This window comes from Pieris brassicae, chromosome 1 (assembly GCF_905147105.1).
Source record: "Pieris brassicae chromosome 1, ilPieBrab1.1, whole genome shotgun sequence".
Taxonomy (NCBI): Eukaryota; Metazoa; Arthropoda; class Insecta; order Lepidoptera; family Pieridae; genus Pieris; species Pieris brassicae.
The window spans coordinates 9,892,030-9,911,268 of NC_059665.1; the positions used below are offsets into that span (position 1 = coordinate 9,892,030).

General features: G+C 33.9%; 2 protein-coding genes across 7 annotated transcripts in view; one reads left to right on the forward strand and one right to left on the reverse strand.

Moving 5' to 3' along the window:
* The window catches only part of LOC123718748 (protein FAM102B), a 60,955-nt gene extending 56,103 nt beyond the window's left edge, over positions 1-4,852 (forward strand). For 4 of the 5 annotated variants that reach the window (XM_045675558.1, XM_045675659.1, XM_045675837.1 and 1 more), the window contains 4 exons: positions 191-311; positions 885-993; positions 1,619-1,757; positions 2,358-4,852. In XM_045675558.1, the coding sequence (XP_045531514.1) occupies positions 191-311; positions 885-993; positions 1,619-1,757; positions 2,358-2,409 (421 nt within the window). In that variant the 3' untranslated portion in view covers positions 2,410-4,852. Of the gene's footprint in view, positions 1-190; positions 312-884; positions 994-1,618; positions 1,758-2,353 lie in introns of all 5 variants that reach the window. The other variant, XM_045675749.1, reaches the window with a different exon arrangement.
* A 1,554-nt stretch (positions 4,853-6,406) lies between these two features.
* The window catches only part of LOC123713317 (protein crumbs), a 55,217-nt gene continuing 42,384 nt past the window's right edge, over positions 6,407-19,239 (reverse strand). Inside the window, exons 30-44 of one of the 2 annotated variants that reach the window (XM_045666923.1) lie at positions 19,117-19,221; positions 18,719-18,847; positions 17,912-18,141; positions 17,509-17,663; positions 17,020-17,100; positions 16,444-16,559; positions 16,218-16,362; positions 15,836-15,942; positions 14,782-14,966; positions 14,391-14,512; positions 14,042-14,183; positions 10,562-10,661; positions 9,831-10,023; positions 9,074-9,309; positions 6,407-8,523 (exon numbers count right to left, since the gene is read on the reverse strand). In XM_045666923.1, coding sequence (XP_045522879.1) covers position 8,523; positions 9,074-9,309; positions 9,831-10,023; positions 10,562-10,661; positions 14,042-14,183; positions 14,391-14,512; positions 14,782-14,966; positions 15,836-15,942; positions 16,218-16,362; positions 16,444-16,559; positions 17,020-17,100; positions 17,509-17,663; positions 17,912-18,141; positions 18,719-18,847; positions 19,117-19,221 — 2,047 coding nt within the window. In that variant the 3' untranslated portion in view covers positions 6,407-8,522. Of the gene's footprint in view, positions 8,524-9,072; positions 9,310-9,830; positions 10,024-10,561; positions 10,662-14,041; positions 14,184-14,390; positions 14,513-14,781; positions 14,967-15,835; positions 15,943-16,217; positions 16,363-16,443; positions 16,560-17,019; positions 17,101-17,508; positions 17,664-17,911; positions 18,142-18,718; positions 18,848-19,116; positions 19,222-19,239 lie in introns of those variants that run through there. The other variant, XM_045666927.1, reaches the window with a different exon arrangement.

The window sequence follows — 19,239 nt, forward strand, 5'->3', positions numbered from 1 at the left end:
TTGTCTTTTATTAATATACCTTTTACACATTGAAAGTAGACACTTTTTCAACGGATTGAAGTTAATAATAATACATAACTTCATTCCGTTCAAAAAGTGTTTTCTCTTAAATACATATATATATATATGGTTGACTATAAATCTTATAAAGCATACAAATGAATGAAACAAATAAAATGATGTTTTGCAGAAATCCGTCTTCGGGGTCATTGACCGCATCTGCGTCTGAGTCTGGTTCGTTAGAGCGCGCGCGTGCCGCACTCGAGAGACGGAAAAGAGTCGCTGTACCGCCCGTACAGGACGATACACAGGTAAATTTAGAATGAAAAAAATATTTATTTGCTTAACTTTGAGTTTCGTCTCATAAAACAAAGTTTATTTGTCTGTATGAACCCGATGAACTCAAGAATAGCCAACTAATATATATTTTTTAAAAAAGAGATTATTATAAAAGAGATTGAGAATATGCAATATAACGGAATGCTTTTTAAGTTACCGGAAGCTTGTATATAAATTCAATTAAATTTATATATACAGTCAAAACCGTTTACGACGACATCATTTAGACTTTAGAACAACATACCGGTTATATTGACCAAAGTCAAAGGTCCCGGCGGAATTCCATGTATTAGCTACTTAATAACAACGTCATCGGCTGTTACGACCAAATATGAGTAGTCCCTTGGATGTCGTTATACCAGATTTTGACTGTATATATATATATGTTCTGCATGTTTTATTTATATATACTTTACGGATTAATAATCTTTCTCTCATTTTATTAAATTAAGTTATTTAAAACTTTACTTGAGTCCTCAGTAGTTTACTATATAATTAACTTCAAAATGTTTTTAAATTAAATAATATGAAATTGTGAATTACAGCATGCGGTATCGTGTCGTGTGGAGAACACCCGTGTGAACCCTAAGTCCCTGATCGAGGAGATCATCTCCGCTACCGATCTTAAGCAGGCCGTAGAGGATCCGGCCGAGAGTATGTATATTATATTTATTCATATATTTCAAAAATATCTGGAAAAAAATATTCTAAAAAACAAGTGTACCTGTGACCATGTTTAATAAATATAAAACAATTATCCTAAACAAATGCCGAAGACGAAAATCATAATATAGTCAAAAAAGTTCAATGTTTTTTAAAAGTTTTTTATTCACCAATCTATAAGTTTATTTGTTTATAATGATTTTATAATTATATTTGGTAGAGTAGAGATGAATTTTTGTGTATTTAAGCATTTATTTGTAAGATTAATATAATTATTATAATGCAAGTTAATGCTGCCTCAATGCAGGACAGAAAAAATTATACTAATTATGTTTCCACCGTCATATGAATTTCTGTTGTAATTTTCAATAATTAGTAAATAAATATGGCCTCTGCAAATTGGTATAAGATATTTTTGGGGGTTTGAATATTTTACGTATTGGTTTTTGCATCACAAATAATTTAATTCCTTTATTTTTTTCTTTACTCACAGTGGTTGCCTGGAAGAGATCGCTCGAAAGCGGTTAGGCCGCCAGTTGCCCTCCTACACATTTAATTATGTTTGATTTTCATATTGTAATGTAACGAAGTGTTAATAAATAATTTGATGTTACAGCTTCCGGTCTCCAGCTATTCATAACCCCGGAAGGAACGGCGGAACTAGGTTCGAGGCAGCGTGCAAGACAACTTGCGAGACGAGATTACCAACGTGTCGTGTTACACCCCCATCCCAGACCACACCCGAGGGACCACAGGTGATCAGATACACGAATTATAAGTTCATAGTTTGTGGACTGAAGCTAAACTCCTTATACACTTTGCACATTTACTTATTTCATCACATTCTAACCTTTACCCTCTTGGAAACCACAACGTTTAAAGTATTTCCTAACCAATTCCACTGAGTCCTTCAAAAAAAGATAGCAAGCAAGCTTACCAATATTTAAACGGCCAGCAACGCACTAGCGAGTCCCCTTGCATTGTGAGTGTCCAAAGGCGGCGGATAACTTAACATCGGGTGAGACAGTTTGCAAAATGTTCTATATTAAAAACAGGAACGCCGTCCATATTGCAAGTCAGAAAAATCAAGCGCAGGCGAGAATTTATTGATATCTTGAACACTTCTTGAAGCCTTGAGGCATTATTCCTAAATATTGATATTTTAAATTACGATTTTTAAACAATGTTGAGATGTCAATGTCTGACGAAACGATAATCGTTTCGAGTTGGTAGACACTACTTGCCTTAATAATTATCAAATTGTTTATAACTTATGGGAGTTCAACACACACACACACACATACACACATCTATTTTTTATACACAATTATAAAATTAAATCTTGTGTCAGGTAGCCAACGATGTGAAAGTGCGACTCTGCGCGCGCAATGCAAACCTGACACTTGATACCTGACGAAAGATTCGACGCTTAGTGTTCATTTTGCTTGAGTCCTAGGACTTTGTGAACTATAACAAATATTTTTGCAACGCTTTATAAGTGTTAGTGTATGGGACATGCCGACAATCTATTGACGCAAAAACGAAAAAGCTTGCTGTCTCTATAATTTCCCTAATAAAAACAGAGATAGTCGAAAGCGTATGAGTGCTGGCTTTAATATAATGCTTTTTTGAGAGACAATTGTATTATTTGCCAATAACCATATTGTATGTGGAGTAAAGATTGTGTTGCCATGGTTACGACTTCATAGTAAGTCACAGTAACTATGGTAACGAATCCTTTACTTGAATCTACGTTTTATAATAAGGTATAAGAAGGAAACCTACAAATATTGTGATCGACAACGAGCAGATAACCATACTATTGTCGATATTCTAAAAACATTATTTTCACGTTAAATGTAGAATGGGCTAGCTGACTTTATTGAGTTTGTATGGAAATGGAGTTATATTTGACATTAAATACGACGATCCCTTATATATTAAATTTAACACATAAATTTATTTTAATTTTATTGTTAATTATTTAATTAGTCTTTTACATTAGTGATGCGTATTTTGTAATATCATTATTTATTATAAAAATACTGTCATATAATTAAACGTCAACTGGCCTATTCAAGTGTTCTCGATAAAAGCGTTTTTAATGCGGTGGCAATGCTTTAAGTTGAGGTGTATTGACACGTGAATGTGGTATTTGTGAATTGTATAGAACGTTCCTCCTGTAAATAAACCGTCGAGACGACATATTTATTGTTTTTTAATGTATTATAATTTATGCCATATGTTTTACTATGTGTATTATATTCGGCTCGGGACATGCCTATTATGTAAATATATCTTCGTTTTATTTGTATGAACTTTTAAATGTTTTTAACCCTACGTTTTTACTTAATTGTACGCATTTCCTTAAGCCGATGTAGTGCTTTAAACTTATTCGGTCAGCTCGATATCGCTTCTAAAACAATTAGTTCCTGTATTAGGTCAGATGAGTTTAAGGTGCTATGAACCTTTTGATGGCAGTTCGAGTGATGAAGTCGTTATTTATTCACTTTTGTAAAATACGACAATTTGTGTGTTCCTATGCTTATTGAAAGGATATAAATAATTCTTTGCTTCCATTTTGTACGAATTTGTGTTTCTAAGTAATTTGCAGTCCTCCAGTTTCTCCTTCAGAACGAGTGCTCACATGACGGTGCTAAGTCAGTGTGTAGTTAGTTTAGGTACTGGGACGTCATCCCTTAGTAATTTAAATCGAAATTGAGGGTAGTCCACAAAATGTTAGTTGATACTGTAAAAATTATAAGAATTGGACTTCCTTATTATTAAATGCCACTTTTGTAATTGGTCATAAAATAATTTAACTATTTGATTTTAATCAGATATGAAATTCGCCTTTATATTGAATAAAATGAGACTGTTATTCCCAAACGAACTGATACCTTCGAAGTCCTCCAGTCCAGGCTGAGTTATTCAATATCAAATACGCTTGCTTGCGTTTTTTGATTTTTCACTGCCACTAGAGGACAAAATACATGTAGACTTTTATCAGTAAGCCCTGATTTTACAATAACTTAGTATATCTACGATATAATTGAAATTCATTTGTTTAAGTGTCAAATTTCTGTGATTGAAACATAAATATATATTTTTTTCAAACCCCCATTTAACATTACTATTTAATTATTAAAACAGTGATAAATAATGATCTAAATATATGCATATATGTATTTAATTTAATATTTCAATGGCGGGATGGCTCAGCTGTGCCAAAAACACTGGATCCTTCATGCGAGCGAGATAGACATATTAAAATAAGCTACTGATTGATTACAAATAGTAAAAATTCGATTTTTTCAAACTTCAATACAAAAAAATAATGACTAAAGCAAGTTTTATTCTATGTATTTATTTTTAAATTCTGACGAATTTGATAATTCTGTATTCGAATATAGTAGAGGTTGATACGTTATTGTTACATCTAGATTGTGCCACGTTCTCTAGATTAGATGATTTCGCTCGTATGAAGGATCACGTTATATGGAAAATATTACGACGGGATATTTCTAAATAGGGTTTGAAGCTTTATACCGAGATCTGTCAATCCTTTGCGAAAGCTTGAGGTTTGCCTATAAAGCTAACTGCCCGCCGCCCGACTTGGACATTTTTAGACGTGGCTACCGTAGCGGTTGCATTTACATGTTATTTATCGTGTTGAAATTATGTATTCAGTATTAATGTACAATTAATTTATTGAGTAAGGTCGCTAAGTACATCGTAACGTGTATTGCGATGTGTTTCCCGACAGGCGGATGGGACGGCGGCGGAATTGTATCATATGTCTTGTAATACAGCCTGTGCAGTATTTAAATAAAGGACGTGTTTAGAGCTATATAGTGTTTTATTTATTTCATGAAAAAAGAAGTTTTAATCAAATTCATACGTTTTAATTCTGATAGTTGGATTAACAAGTATACATCTGGGGATGCCTGCCATGAAGTTTTATTGCGAGCCTATCGACACATACACAATACAGTTGGTATTGCTTATCATACCATAACGTCCAATGTTTATTTCATTAGCTGCAGTGCCGATCGGTGCCAAGTCCAGCACTGGTTCAACGCTGATAGGGCGGCAAATACCGACGAACTCAAAAAAGCAAGCAAGCTTATCACATAGCAGCGGTATCTTTTCGAGGTTTTCGAAAAACAAATGCACGATTAAATAGCTGTAAAAAATTGAATTCCTAATCAAAGAGATATTTGAGGTCAAAATGGCCACTATGACAAAACGCTAATTTCATAATAGGTTGGGGAAGGTTTCTACGCATTTTTTAAGAAAATTCACAACATTTTTTAATATAGTTTATTTACATTTAACTAAAGTATGTAGGCACCATTTTGTTCGATAACTTTTTGGCATCTTGGAGGTAGGGATCCCATTGCTATGTAAATTTTGGGGTTTCTGATCCAAACACCGCAACAATTGGTTTTGGCAGTCCCCTCGTGATGTTAACCTGACACTGCCTAAAGAATTCTGAAGGGACCGAAACAGGTGGAAATCTGAAGGTGCAAGATGTAGCGTTGAGGAACAAAATTGGAATGGTTAGGATTATATTTTTACAGATACCTCAAAAATCTCTGTTGATGATTGTTTTTTTTATATAATATTTTTTAAAAGCTTGAACTAGTTATTTTATTAAAATCTAAAAGAAAAATCATATTTTCAGGCTAAAAAAGTGCACTACAAACTATAGAAAAATTTCGTTTCCAAATGAAACTTTGTTATCCTATTATTTGCGAAATACATGATAAGCTTTTAATATGTTCTCAAAGAAAGTCACTTTGGGATTAAAGGAAATCAAAAAGCTGATGAGCTTGCCAAAGAAGCTATAAAGGTAGCAGACATAATCCCATACATGAATTATTGTCATGATTTACCTGCTCTTCCCAAAAGCCATCTTTTGGTCTCATGGAATGATGTTTGGTTGAGAAGCAGCGAGTTCAAAGGCAAACATTATGCTGAAATTCAACCCAGGATCCCCAGTAAACCATGGTTCTATGAGATTAAAACTTCTAAAATGGTCACTTCTATCATTTGAAGAATGCGTTTAGCACATGTATGTACACCTCAACAGCAAGGCTTCGTATTGTTAATAGTAATATTTGTCAGTGTGGAGAAGATATTGGTGACCTCTACCATATTTTATTTTCTTAAACAATAATAATATTAAGATGAAATATGTTTAAGTGCATATTTTGTTTTTAACTAGATTATCCCTGTGTTTATTTTTTCTCGCGTGTAGTATCCCAACATTTAACTTGAAACTGGCATAAAGTCAAAACTATTGTCATAATATTAAAAATGAAAAGAAAAATAAAATACTTTTTCCCCAACCTAATATGATAATTTATATTTGTATAATGGTGGGTAAAAAAACACGAAATCAGTTTATAAGTTTATTGTTTAGTAAGTAATGAGTAAAGGCCAATAAACTTGTGGCTAATACATAATAGTCGCTTCGTGTGGACGGTAACATTGCCGAAACACAGGCAGCTGCCTCGACTTAGACTATACTAGTTTGACATCTGTCATCGTGACAGATGTAATTCTGACACAGAGTAAATACTTATAATATATCAAAAATGTTGATACTATCAAGACAACATATTTGGTTAAGATTTTATTTTTTTAATAATTATGATTATTTTATATGTGTTACAATGACATTATGTGTCTTAATTATTATAAGTACATATACGACTACAACACTTTGCACTAATTATTGTATTAATAAATAATATATATTTACAAATAAAATACCGCCCAAAGTAGTATTAACTATTAATTCGGACGCGAAATATGAAAATATCACAAAACATCGACATCATAGTAACATTTCCTTTAAATTAATACGTAAAAAGGTAAGAAAAATTAATATTGACCATAAAACATAATATTTAAACAATTAATTTGAAGAAATCACAATATGGGAATGTCGAGAAATGATTGAGCAAAGATAATCACTTAGCATTAATTAAGTACATATTTATAAGTACATTACAAAAACAGTTGGTTATATAAAAACCAGAATTTTAGGGCCAACTAACTAATTTGTGGCTATATTTTGTTCATAGCGGAGACATGCAAATCACTTAAATTCTAATGTACTTCTAGGACACTAGCCACTAATGCCACAAACTTATCAGACCGAGCGTTGTTATATTTTAGTGACCTGATCCGATAAGCTTGGGTTTACTTGAGTTATGAATCCTACGAGAATCTTAAAATGTTAAGTGAACAGTGATAGTTCTAAATTCTCGCATACTACATTAATTATGCCTATGTTATGTAATATAATTTTTGAATATATCTCTCAATATACAGACTTCTGTTTAAGGCACTGGTGCCCGTCGCCATCCTTGACGCAACCCATCTCTTCTTTATCAACTCTTCCCACTCTTTTTCCTACATAAGACTTGTATAATTTTCAAAGTTGAAAATTGCGTGTCATTTCATTTGAATTGTATACCCAGATCTCTAATCTGTACCAGAAGTTAATAAAAAAGAGACGTGCACGTGGACGTAACGCGTGCGAGCACCTTCACTATCAAATAATTTAGAATTTCCACGCTTTCGTTATCCTTACACTAGTACTGTATATACATACATATAGACATACAAAAGTAAGGCAGAACCACTAGACGAGTCTTAGACTGAAGTAAATTCAACGATTTAGAATTAATTTAGGTCACAGAAGAAATATCTAAATTGATCCACATCGACTACGCTTATCGAAATAGGTTTTTATATTTAAAATACTAAGACATAATCCGTTATTCTAATATGTACTCTATGGGAATGATTCAAATAGTCACGTGACATTTGTATGGAACAAATTCGGCTCTTGTCTATCTAGAGCGCTGGACATATTTTCATGGAGACAATTAATTTATTGTTTTTTTATTTTATTATTTTCACTAAAACAGTCCAATTGCACTATTTCCATCTCTTTTCATCACAGAGCAAACAAAAGATGACAGAAAGGGACAAAAGAGTTAGATTTTAGTTTTTATGAAGGTATATCATAATAAATTTTAGTGTCCAAAAATGTCCTATATATAGAATAAAATGGACAATCGCCGATAGGCTGTCTGCTTATAAGTACTTAATACGTATATACATTAACTATTAAACTGTCAAAAAGTATATTTTGTCTAACGATGCAATTATAGAGTCGTTTTGAATACATTTGTTTTACTTACATCTACACAGTTAATCCCGCACACGACACTTCAATAAGTACAGTCGGATAATTAAGTACATGTTAAGTTAGAAAGTGTTATAAGAAAAGTTCGGAAAAAAAATTGGTGATAAAATATGTCCGACTGCACAACACATCCTCAGAGTTATATGAATTGTCTTAAAGCTTTTATGAGTGTCTTTGTATCGAGAAATATGTCACTTTCTTTCCCATATCTCTGTCTTTCTCACACACACAGGTACAGTTTACACAAATCGACATTTGGTTCAGACGCGGCTTCGCTCGCACTTTATTTAGATCTGAAAAATATTAATTTAAGTTTACATTAACAGGCCTTAGCAGTGGAAAGATTATATCCAAAAAAAAACCCTTATCCATTAAATCTTTGTTAAAACTTAAAAAGATGAAGACATTTCTAATTATTTAATTTAATAATCAATGGCCTTTCCTTAATAATAACCTTCTTAGGCCTGGGCCTCAGATATCTGTTTCGTTATCATTTGTTAATCTGTGCCTGACGCACGCCGTCGAATTTTTGGGTCTAGGGCAAGCCGGTTTCCTCACGATATTTTCCTTTACCGTTCGAGCTAATGTTAAATGCGCACATAGAAAGAAAATCCATTGGTGCACAGCCGGGGCTCGAACCTACGACCTCAGGGATGAGATTCGCACGCTGAAGCCACTAGACCAACACTGCTCTAATTATTAAATTATTATGATGAGTCTAAATATACAGGCGAGGAAATTATGCCATATGTTATATTAAAGGTACGCTGCAGGGACCAAACTTATTAAATTTATTTTAATTTTTAATTATTATTATTACTATGTAAAAAATATTAGACTCACTATATAAGCCTCTCTTCGGGGGGTGGTTTCAGCGCATTATGCATCATTTCTGCTCTTGGGTTGCAATACTCTTGTCCCGATGGTGAATAAGTACCGCGTGTCGCACGTTTGCGTCGGGCTTGCGTAGCCAACACTGCGATCACTCCGCCAAGTATCAACGCCCCTAAGAGCGCCCCGCCCACCGATAAGAGTATCGTCGTGGTATCGGCACCTTCGTTTTCGTCTGTTGTCAGGAGCTGCAAATTAACACAAATTGGGGAATTAGTTTTTTTTTTTATACATAGGACAAGTAGCCTATCAGGCAGGCCGAGAAACTAGGCAGCAGGGGAGTGTCAAATCTCCCCTTTTCTAAAAAGGGACTTTATTTTCTTAAACTTATGTCTAGGTTTGGCGTATCCCGCCGGAAATAACCTCGTGATATTTATGGGCGAGTCCAACCTGATGACCGGCTGAACTGTATTATTTATTTTAATGACATATTTGACAACTCTAGGTAGAATTTTTCCAGCTGCGATCTGAGCTCGTCATGTGGAATAGCCCATCACGGCATACCAGAGAATTGTTTAATCTTAGTTATTTGTTTGTCTAATACTTTTTTTATGTAAACATATTCTAGCTGTCGCGTGCATGTCTTTTAGTTTAAGTGTTACCATATTTATTATTCTAACCTATCCAAAATATTGTTAATAATATTAACTTACAATATACATTATGCAAAATAAATGTTTTTTATATAAGTGATTTTTGGGTGCTTTACCTGCGCACAATCCTTGCCAGTAGCGGGATGCGTACAATCACAGATATAGTCCGTAACGTTCGTACACCTTTGCGTACAATCTCCGCCGTTGAAGCACGGGCCCGTGCGGTTGGCCCCGCCCTCGTCGTACACCTCGTAACAAGGATCGGCTAGGGCGCACCCGTCACCACATAGGCCTGCCTCACATTCGCACCTGGAATACAAGGATAAATAATGTTGCAAAAAGGGATATCAAGAAAATTACAATATTATTATTGTTAGTAGAAAAAATATTTATAATCTTTGATTTAAAAATGTTAAAAGACACAAATGTAGACAATTCCTAACAGGAATGGTTTAAGGAAACAGTTTTGCGATTTATTATTATTACGAATAACTTTAGTCCAATAAATGAATACACATATGGTAGTAAATAGCCACGTTATCACTATTGCTAAATTAATTAGCTGGTAAAGAGCTAAATCAAACACACACATAAAACATTTATTGTTGCTTTCATTATAGTTTTCCATAAAAACCTCCGAATTTGTGGTGAATTTTACGATTCATTTCTATTTACTAACTACCAAAACCCGTGACTAAAGTTTTTCTGTTTCTCGTTTACCACTTAGTTCTGTGCTGCCTAAATTAAAATTGGTCTAGACGTTGTCAATGTCATGAAATGCATAAAGGATCACCATAGCTCTCGAATGTGTTATATGGTAAAGAAGTTTATAATCTTAAGTACTCACGTGTATGATCCAGGCAGATTTCGACAAACGCCAGGTCCGCAGTCAACGCGTTGCTCCAAACATTCGTCCACGTCTATTTCGCAATGGGCGCCGCGCCATTCTGAAATTGTCACTAACTAGATTAGCATTGTATATAATGTGTCAGGAAATTGTAATAAAATATAATTATAATAATTCTGAAAATATATAAATAACCAATCTGAATGTTTTAACACTATCGAAGGAATTTTTATTATTTAGCATTATATAAGGATACACTTTCATGATTTACTTGAATTTATAAGTGTTTGAAGATTACGTATAAAATATTAGTAGTCTTCATTGAAGTCACTATGACAAAATACCAGTGGTAATAGTTTAATATTCTTTTTTATTTCTAGTTTAATTTTAATATAGGAACCAGACGTAATAGATTATTATTATTGTGTTAAAAAAGAGTGGCGGAGAGTTTATTGCCCGTTCTTCTCTTCCGTTCTACGCCCTTGATTTGAGAACTGGCAGTAAATGCAAAATTAGAAGCATCTAATGTATATTTCTTTTTTATTGGCGTTCATAAGTGTATATTGTGTTACCTATATGAATAAATGATTTTTGACTTTGACTTTGACATTAATGTCGAGATTCAGGATTCTGTCAAACGACCAGGTCGTTCTGGATATCCATAGTTGTACCCCTAATACTTAAAATCGATTTTCGTTTAGTTTTTATAATTCAATTGTTTTGTTTATTTTTTTTTATTATCTCTTCGTGTATGTTATGTTTGCCTGTAAGTGTTTCTCACATTAAACATTGTATTTTATTGTTCTTGTATCAGTGTGCCGAGCGTTGGCAAGCTGTTATAAATTAAATAAACACTCATTTCTTCCTTGATACATTCATGCATATTTACAAAAGACATACTTTTTCGTATGATAACAGCACAAAATGTTATCATACGAAAGGTCATGCCAAAAAGATCGAAAACTATGTGGACCATTACCAGCTACCAACTGAAGTATTTTCGAACTAATTCAACTTAGAATCCTTCAAGAAAAGACCGTACCAAACACGTCTGTCGCCAACTGTTCAATAAAAATAATATTTTCGGCATTTAACCTCCAAATATACATCAACCTGCACAATAATACTTGGGACATTAAATACGTCTAAACAAACAATACCTAACACGGCGAGAACGTGTAACGCACAAATAAATGTCCGCAAAACCATTATTTCACAAACACATCACTACATTTTCGCTCTATATTAACAATACACTTTTTTCAACTAGTCCAACCTGCCGAAGGTCAGAGCTTCACAAACTGTGACAATTCATTCAAGGTGACAAATTGATGGGCGTCCAATTAGTCATCAATTGTGTTATTGAATAATCATCGGTAAGGAAGTTGTGACGTAAGTGTGGTTTTCTTTATCTTTTCCAACGAGAAGACTTAGTAAACAATATTTATTTATTTTGTTTGTCAACACTTTGTTGCGCTACATATTTGGTACATATACGTTTATTAAGGAAGCAACGGGCTTTCATTCAATCGTAGTAAGGAAAAAGAAATACTAAGGGTCAAGTACAGTGTTGGTATAGTGGCATCAGCGTGCGCCAATAGGCTTTCTTTCTGTGTGCGCAAGGAAAACACCGTGAGGAAACCGGCTTGCCTTAGACCCAAAAAGTCGACGTTGTGTGTCTTGCTTACTAGATTGCCACATGATCAGAATTAAACAGCTACAGAAATCTGAGGCGAATCTGATACAAGATTGTAGCGTCACTGCTTTCGCCACGATGTTTTCTTTCACCGTTCGAGCGAATGTTAAATGGCCATTGATGCACAGCCGGGGATCGAACAGGACAAGAGATGCACGCTGAAGCCTAGGCCATTGCATTGCATTACTTTAGGCATAATTACTTTATATTACATATTTATATGTTGGCAGAGTGAATACAGTAGCGATATTGTGTATATTATGTGTTTAATATTATATATTTAATGTTTATTTAATGTTTCTCGACATTATCATATTGGCATAGTCTGTAAGGATAATGTATGTATTTCTGTAATAAATAAATAATTATTTAGCACGTAAGTTAAACATCATTAAATGATTATTATTATTATTTATTAATGTTTAATAAAAGCGAGGCCAAAATTTAAAAATAAAGTTTTAGAATCTCATGTTTTTTATCATTTTATCTGCATATTTGTTATCGATGAGGCGTGCGGGCTGATAAGATTTTGTGACGCTATCGCACGAATACAGATAGCGGAGTACCATTGCAGACGAGAGTTTGTCATTAATACAATTAAGTATTAATGACAAACTCTCAACAAAAAAAAAAAATTGTATTAATGAAATATTTTTTCAATTAACCCGGTCAATATATTTATTACATTTTTATACTGTCCAATATTTATGTTTTTTATGCAAGATATAAAAAGGCTTTTTTTGCATATACTTGTCGTCACACTAGGGCCATTCCTGTTTTGTATAATGAGTTTTTCGAAGAACAATGAAAATTAAAAGAATCTGAATGAAAACTTAAATATCTCGAATATATTTTCTGAGTTTCATATACAATTGAAATACAAATCGCCTTTTGTTTCTGATTACTCTTTGTTTTAGATTACTATATGTAGGCGCTCGGTGTAATTAAAACTCTACAAACCCAAAGTAAGAAGAAACAAAAAAAGTAAATACTTTCGGCCCTAATTAGAATTAAACTTGCGTCTATATTATAAATAACTAGCTGCCCGCGCGAACTTCGTTTTCTTTCTGTGATTTTAGCCTACCTTTTTAGTACATACCAACATGGAACATTTTGCTATGGTATCCCAAAACTTTTTAGGTTTTTCTGTGAATTTTTCTCTATATAAACCACTGAGTTCAAGTCATAACTTTCTAATTAACAAATAAAATTTAGGGGTTGATAGTAGAGGGGTGAAAATTAAAGGTTGTATGTATTTTGTATGTTGTATCATAAAAAATTCTATCCCAAAAAGATTTTTTTTTGCGGTGGATTACTTAGGGGTTTGAAATATAGGTAGTAGCCGATTCTCAGACTTACTGAATATGCATACAAAATTTCATAGGAATCGGTCGAGCCGTTTTGGAGGAGTATGACGAACATTGTGACACGAGAATTTTATATATATAGAGATAATGTTCGTGGTGTGGATAACTTCGACGTGTATAGTGAGTCATAAATTCTTTTAAAATAATTTTCAACTTTTTGAAATAAAACAATTGGGGATAAATCAATCAAAATTCTGTACCAACAAATTGTGTCAGAACAGTTATAAACGTTTTAAGAATTTTAATTTTAAGAATCAACTTGGGTAACGAACAAATATCCCAAAAATAACTTCTAATTCCCGAAAGTTGTTACGAATTGCACCTATTTGAGTTAAATTAATAAACCTGCAGAAATATAGCTGTCTCCTTCGTAGGCTAGCAAATAATAAATTAATTATATAAAATGTATAATCTCACCGGGTGGACAGTCACACAGCGCTCGTCCGTTGCTAGTGCGGCATCGTGCGTTATGTTCGCACGTGTGTCCCGTAGCGCACACGTCCACTTCACGCTCGCAACGACGACCCGCGAAGCCTTCTTCGCACCAACACGACGGAGGCTGTATAAGTATTTAGAGGTCATGGATTATGTTGAGAAATTTTAAACTAGAAAGTCTAGAAAAGAGGAAAATAAACACTCGTCTGCTGTTTGAAGAAATAAAAAACTATTTAAAATTTTAATTATATATATGTATGGAAATGAAAAGGTTATATTAAATAACCAAAAACAACAAAGTATAACTAAAAGTAGTTATAAATATCTTTACCGATATAGTAGTATTGCATATCCCGTGCTCGCAATGTTCGATCTCACATAAAGCCTGTTCGCAATGCACGCCCGTCCAGCCCTCCTCGCACGTGCACGTGTAATTGTTCCCGGAAGATGCATCTGTTCAGTCATTTTTATTTAAAAATAATGAATATTCATGTAAAATAACGTTTTTATAATTATTATATGTGTGTTTCAATTTTTATTATTAATAGAGAGCAAGAAACAGAAACAAAAATATGTCTGCAAAGATCTTGTAGAAATGAATTTGTAGAAAAACATCATTCACGCATTTTTTTTATTACATCAACACTTTGTTATCATTTCTTATGTCATGACGACATTGGGAAAAATTTAAACAAAAAGTTATATGTGTGAATATGTCATACCGTATACGTCCGTGCACGTAGCATGAGCGCACGGTGTGTGCGCACACGAGCGATGTTTCGGTCGTTGACAACGCGGGCCGGCCCATTCAGTGCCACACTCGCACTCAAACGCACCAGGCAGGTCGATACAACGTGCGCCGTTTGCGCACGGACTTGATTCGCATTCGTCTATATCATGTTCACAGCTGTAAAGTAAACCTTGGTTGTAGACAATTTGTAGTTTTTTTAAATATATTACTAGCAGAACCGGCAAACATTGCTTTGCCATATAAAATGAGGGTTGGTGGTAGTAGAGTGAAAATTAATGGGTATAAGTTTTGAACACCAAAATTAACAAAAACGTAGAAGTGAGTCCTTCTTATAACCTTGAGGCGCTCAAACCCACCGAATATACACAAAACTTTAATAAAAATCGGTGAAGCCGTTTCGGAGGAGTTTGATTACAAACACTGCCTGGCACAACATTTAAATCAAAGTAAATAGTTTAATTGAAATCACATTAAGAAAGTACAAATCGAAAATATAATCAATTGTAAGAATACATTTTAGCTTAATTCCGCAGAACAAAAGCTTAATTGTTCGTATTAAATGCACAATATCGATTTGCATAGACTATGTCAAATGCGAGTTTAGCAGCGTTGGCCTAGTGGCTTCAGCATGCGACTCTCATCCCTGAGGTTCGATCCCCGGCTGTGTACCAATGGAATTCTTTCTATGTGCGCATAACATTAGCTCGAACGGTGAAGGAAAACATCGTGAGGAAACCGGCTTTAGACCCAAAAAGTCGCGTGTGTCAGGTACAGGAGGCTGATCACCTTCTTGCCTATTCGATTAACAAATGATCATGAAACAGATACAGAATCTGAGGCCCAGACCTAAAAAGTTTGTAGCGCCATTGATTTATTTATTTTTGTATGTCAAACGTTGACGAATGAATAAAAATTACAACATTTTTACCTTTATTAAATTTAATTAAAAGAACAATATTTTTCATCAAATACGAACTGATGTAACATTGATTTATTATCTCTAAAAATATATATAATCTACTTACAACACTCCATCATATCCATTCGGACAAAGGCACAAGTACTTGGCAACGTCATCTTTACATGTGGCGCCATTTTGACACTGGTTATTCTCGCACTCATCTATATCTATCTGTTAATTAAATTAATATAAATTAGACAAAATTTAAAATATACTTGACTAATTATAAAGATTAAATTAATAATTTTTAAAGCATCAAACATTTAAAAAAACAATAATGAAAAATGAGTTATTCAATTAATTTAAACAATCATAAAATCGAATTGATATATAATTAATAATTCAAATCATAACTAATGTTTAACTAAAACTCGAATATAGCTGGTAGTATTATAAATATGAACCGATGGGAAAACTTGGTCTCTATGGTGAAATAAAAATGGTACCTGGCAGTAATCCCCTGCGTACCCAGCCGGACATGCGCAAGAGTAACTATTTCTAACGTCCTCACAATGCGCTCCACGCTGACATTCTTGCTCCAAACATAACACACAGCCGACACCTTCACTCCAACCCCAAGGGGAACCGGATCTACAAAAAAATAAAATATTAAAATCCGAGTAAAAAATAAATATTGTTTTTGCCGTGGTAAAAATTAAAAATAATTCTTACAGTAACGCGTAATACGGCTGGGCTGCGAGTAGGGCTGCGGCAGCGCCTACGAATAATTCCTCTTCTGTGAAGTATGGTAAGAGCAATCCGCCCACGTGTACCGCGCCGAGACAACCCTGAAATTATCTTAATTTGATTAAAAAATATACAAGGACTCTGATTAACATGTTTCAATAAAATAAATTTTACATTTAATCAGAACTATGATTATAGAAATTACGTCAGAATTGTATAAAAAGACTAAAATGGAGAAATGTAAAACTTGTACGATAATATTTTTAGCAAGTTTATTTAATAAAAGCGACAAAGAGACAAAAATATACATAAATATATTCCAAAAGACGCTTGAGCACTGTTAAATATTTCAAAGTTCAAATAGAAGAATGTTTGGAAGTTTGGCAGCTCTTGAAAGCAGATTTAAGTTTGACGCTCTAGAATACGGACCTGAGGCACCCGAATATCAAAATACTTTTTGATATACGGCCATGACTAAATGAATGAATTATATACTAAAAAGAACGGAAAGGAATGAACAGCTGGATAAGAGATACAATATTTATAAATAAAAAATATTACCTTGAAGTACTCCCCATTAAGATTGTCATCGAACTCGTCACCTTCTGAATATTCCCACACGGTTTCAGTCGTATTGTCCGTCTGTTAGACAAACAGTTTAACAAATTCATTACAAATATAAATAAAATCTTTTTTTTTATATTTTCGCAAGTGCTACGATACAATTATTTTCTATAACATTACGTATTAAAAGGATGTTATGAAATAAATATTTATTTATTTCCATGTTCCCTATTTTTAGTGTAACTTAATACTAATACAATAGAAAACTTATTAATATATAAAAGTGAAACTATGAACATATAAATTATGCAATTCATGTAACATGTATATACATATATATCTTTACTGCAACTACTGAACAGATTACTTGAACCCGTAAACTACTGATTCAAATTATATAAGCTACAAGAAAATTAAAATCTCCGATACACAATTAATAATTTGTTTATAATTAAAAAAAAAATGTAAATAATTTAATAAACTAACCATATAAGTGGTAGCAGTGGGATGTGGCCTTGTCCTCGCGTGTCCTATACCTCCGAGGGTTATAACCCCACGGGTGACCAATCGCTGCCAAGCCGCCACATCGATGCTATCTGTTAGGGTAACTTCTTCACGACCTTCTCCGTCTATGAATGCGCCTGGAAGAGATGTTTTGAGTTACGTATGCGTCTGAATTATAATATTTAAGACCTAACAACGTAAACTACAAATATATATTTATTTGTCGGGAATCGAACCTGGAATCTCCGCGTTATATTAGTTAGTTAATTACCTTTTTATTGTTAATGGTATCTATATTTGTAAAAAAAATTAAAAGAAAACCATGAAAATATATGCTTCCGAGAGATATCATATGACACCGATAAAATTTTCGAAATTTCAATACCTTTAATCTGCTGATTGACGAAGGTCAATCTTAACGTTGTCCAATGTAACGCGTCATTGCGCGTGCGCAGCGTACGTAACGCGGGTAATCCACCAAGACGCCATTGCAAAGCTGCCTGTCCTCTGTACACGCCCACACTGAACCAGGATACACCATTGGTCGTGTTCTTCTCAGAGTCTTGCTCTGACTCGTCAAGTTCGGCGCGGAATAAAGTGCCGCCTACTTTGCTCCTGTAAAACAATTATTAAAACTTACGACATAGTATAGAAAGCGTGGATTAATTCTAACTTGTTATATAAGTGATTATAAGCAATTAATACCTAGATTATGTTTACTACTATTAGATTAACAATTTTTGTAAATTTTGTTTCATGGCATGTCGTTTTCATATTAACGCGAATGTGTGATGCATTCGAATAAGCAGTTATGGTGTAGCGGTTTTAACGTGCTTCATATCAGAGGTTCGATCCCCGGCCGTGCACTAAAAAACTAATGTACATGTGCGCTTAACACTTGCTTGTATTATGAAGGAAAACCTTGTGAGGAAACCAGCATGTCTTGGACCCAAAAAATCGTCACAGAAGGTGAATCACCTACCCAGAATTGATACAGAAATCTGAGGACCAGACTTAAATGGTTGTAATAAGCGCCATTGGTATGTATCACACACTTGAAAGTTTGCCGCGCTGTTCCCCAATGGGTTTTTATTTAACATATGCTATGACTGGCGGTACTCTGCATTGTCACACTTTACATTAAATATGAAGATTATACAAAAATAAATGAATTATTTAAAAAATACAGTACCTGTACGTGAGCGTGAGCGTTTGTGGCGGGTCAACGGGCTCAGCAAGCGCGTCTGCTGCGGGCGTACGTAACGTGTACGTTAGCGTCGTGTTCACACCGTCAAATGTCGCGTTCGATACGCACTCGTATCTAAAAATATAGATTCATTTACTAAACAATGTGTTATTGCGTTAAGGTTGTAATAAATAATTAATCTGCACTATAAGATACATATTTTTTTGTTTGTAAGAATATATATTTTGTCTTTTGAATATAGATTTTAATAACTTTAAAAGCTTAAGCCACTGGTAGAATACCTCCAGTTAGTAACGAATTATTATATATAACACAGTGTTGTTATTTTACACGTTATATTTCGATTAAAAAAAGTAATTTCTATACGATTGAAGATGTCTTACCCTCTATCAAGGTTTCGACAGTGTGAGTTAAGCGGACAACCCTGCAGCTGACAGAACTCGACCTCATCACATTGCTTTCCTTTGTAACCACGTGGACAGGTGCACCTAAGCAAAATTGGATTT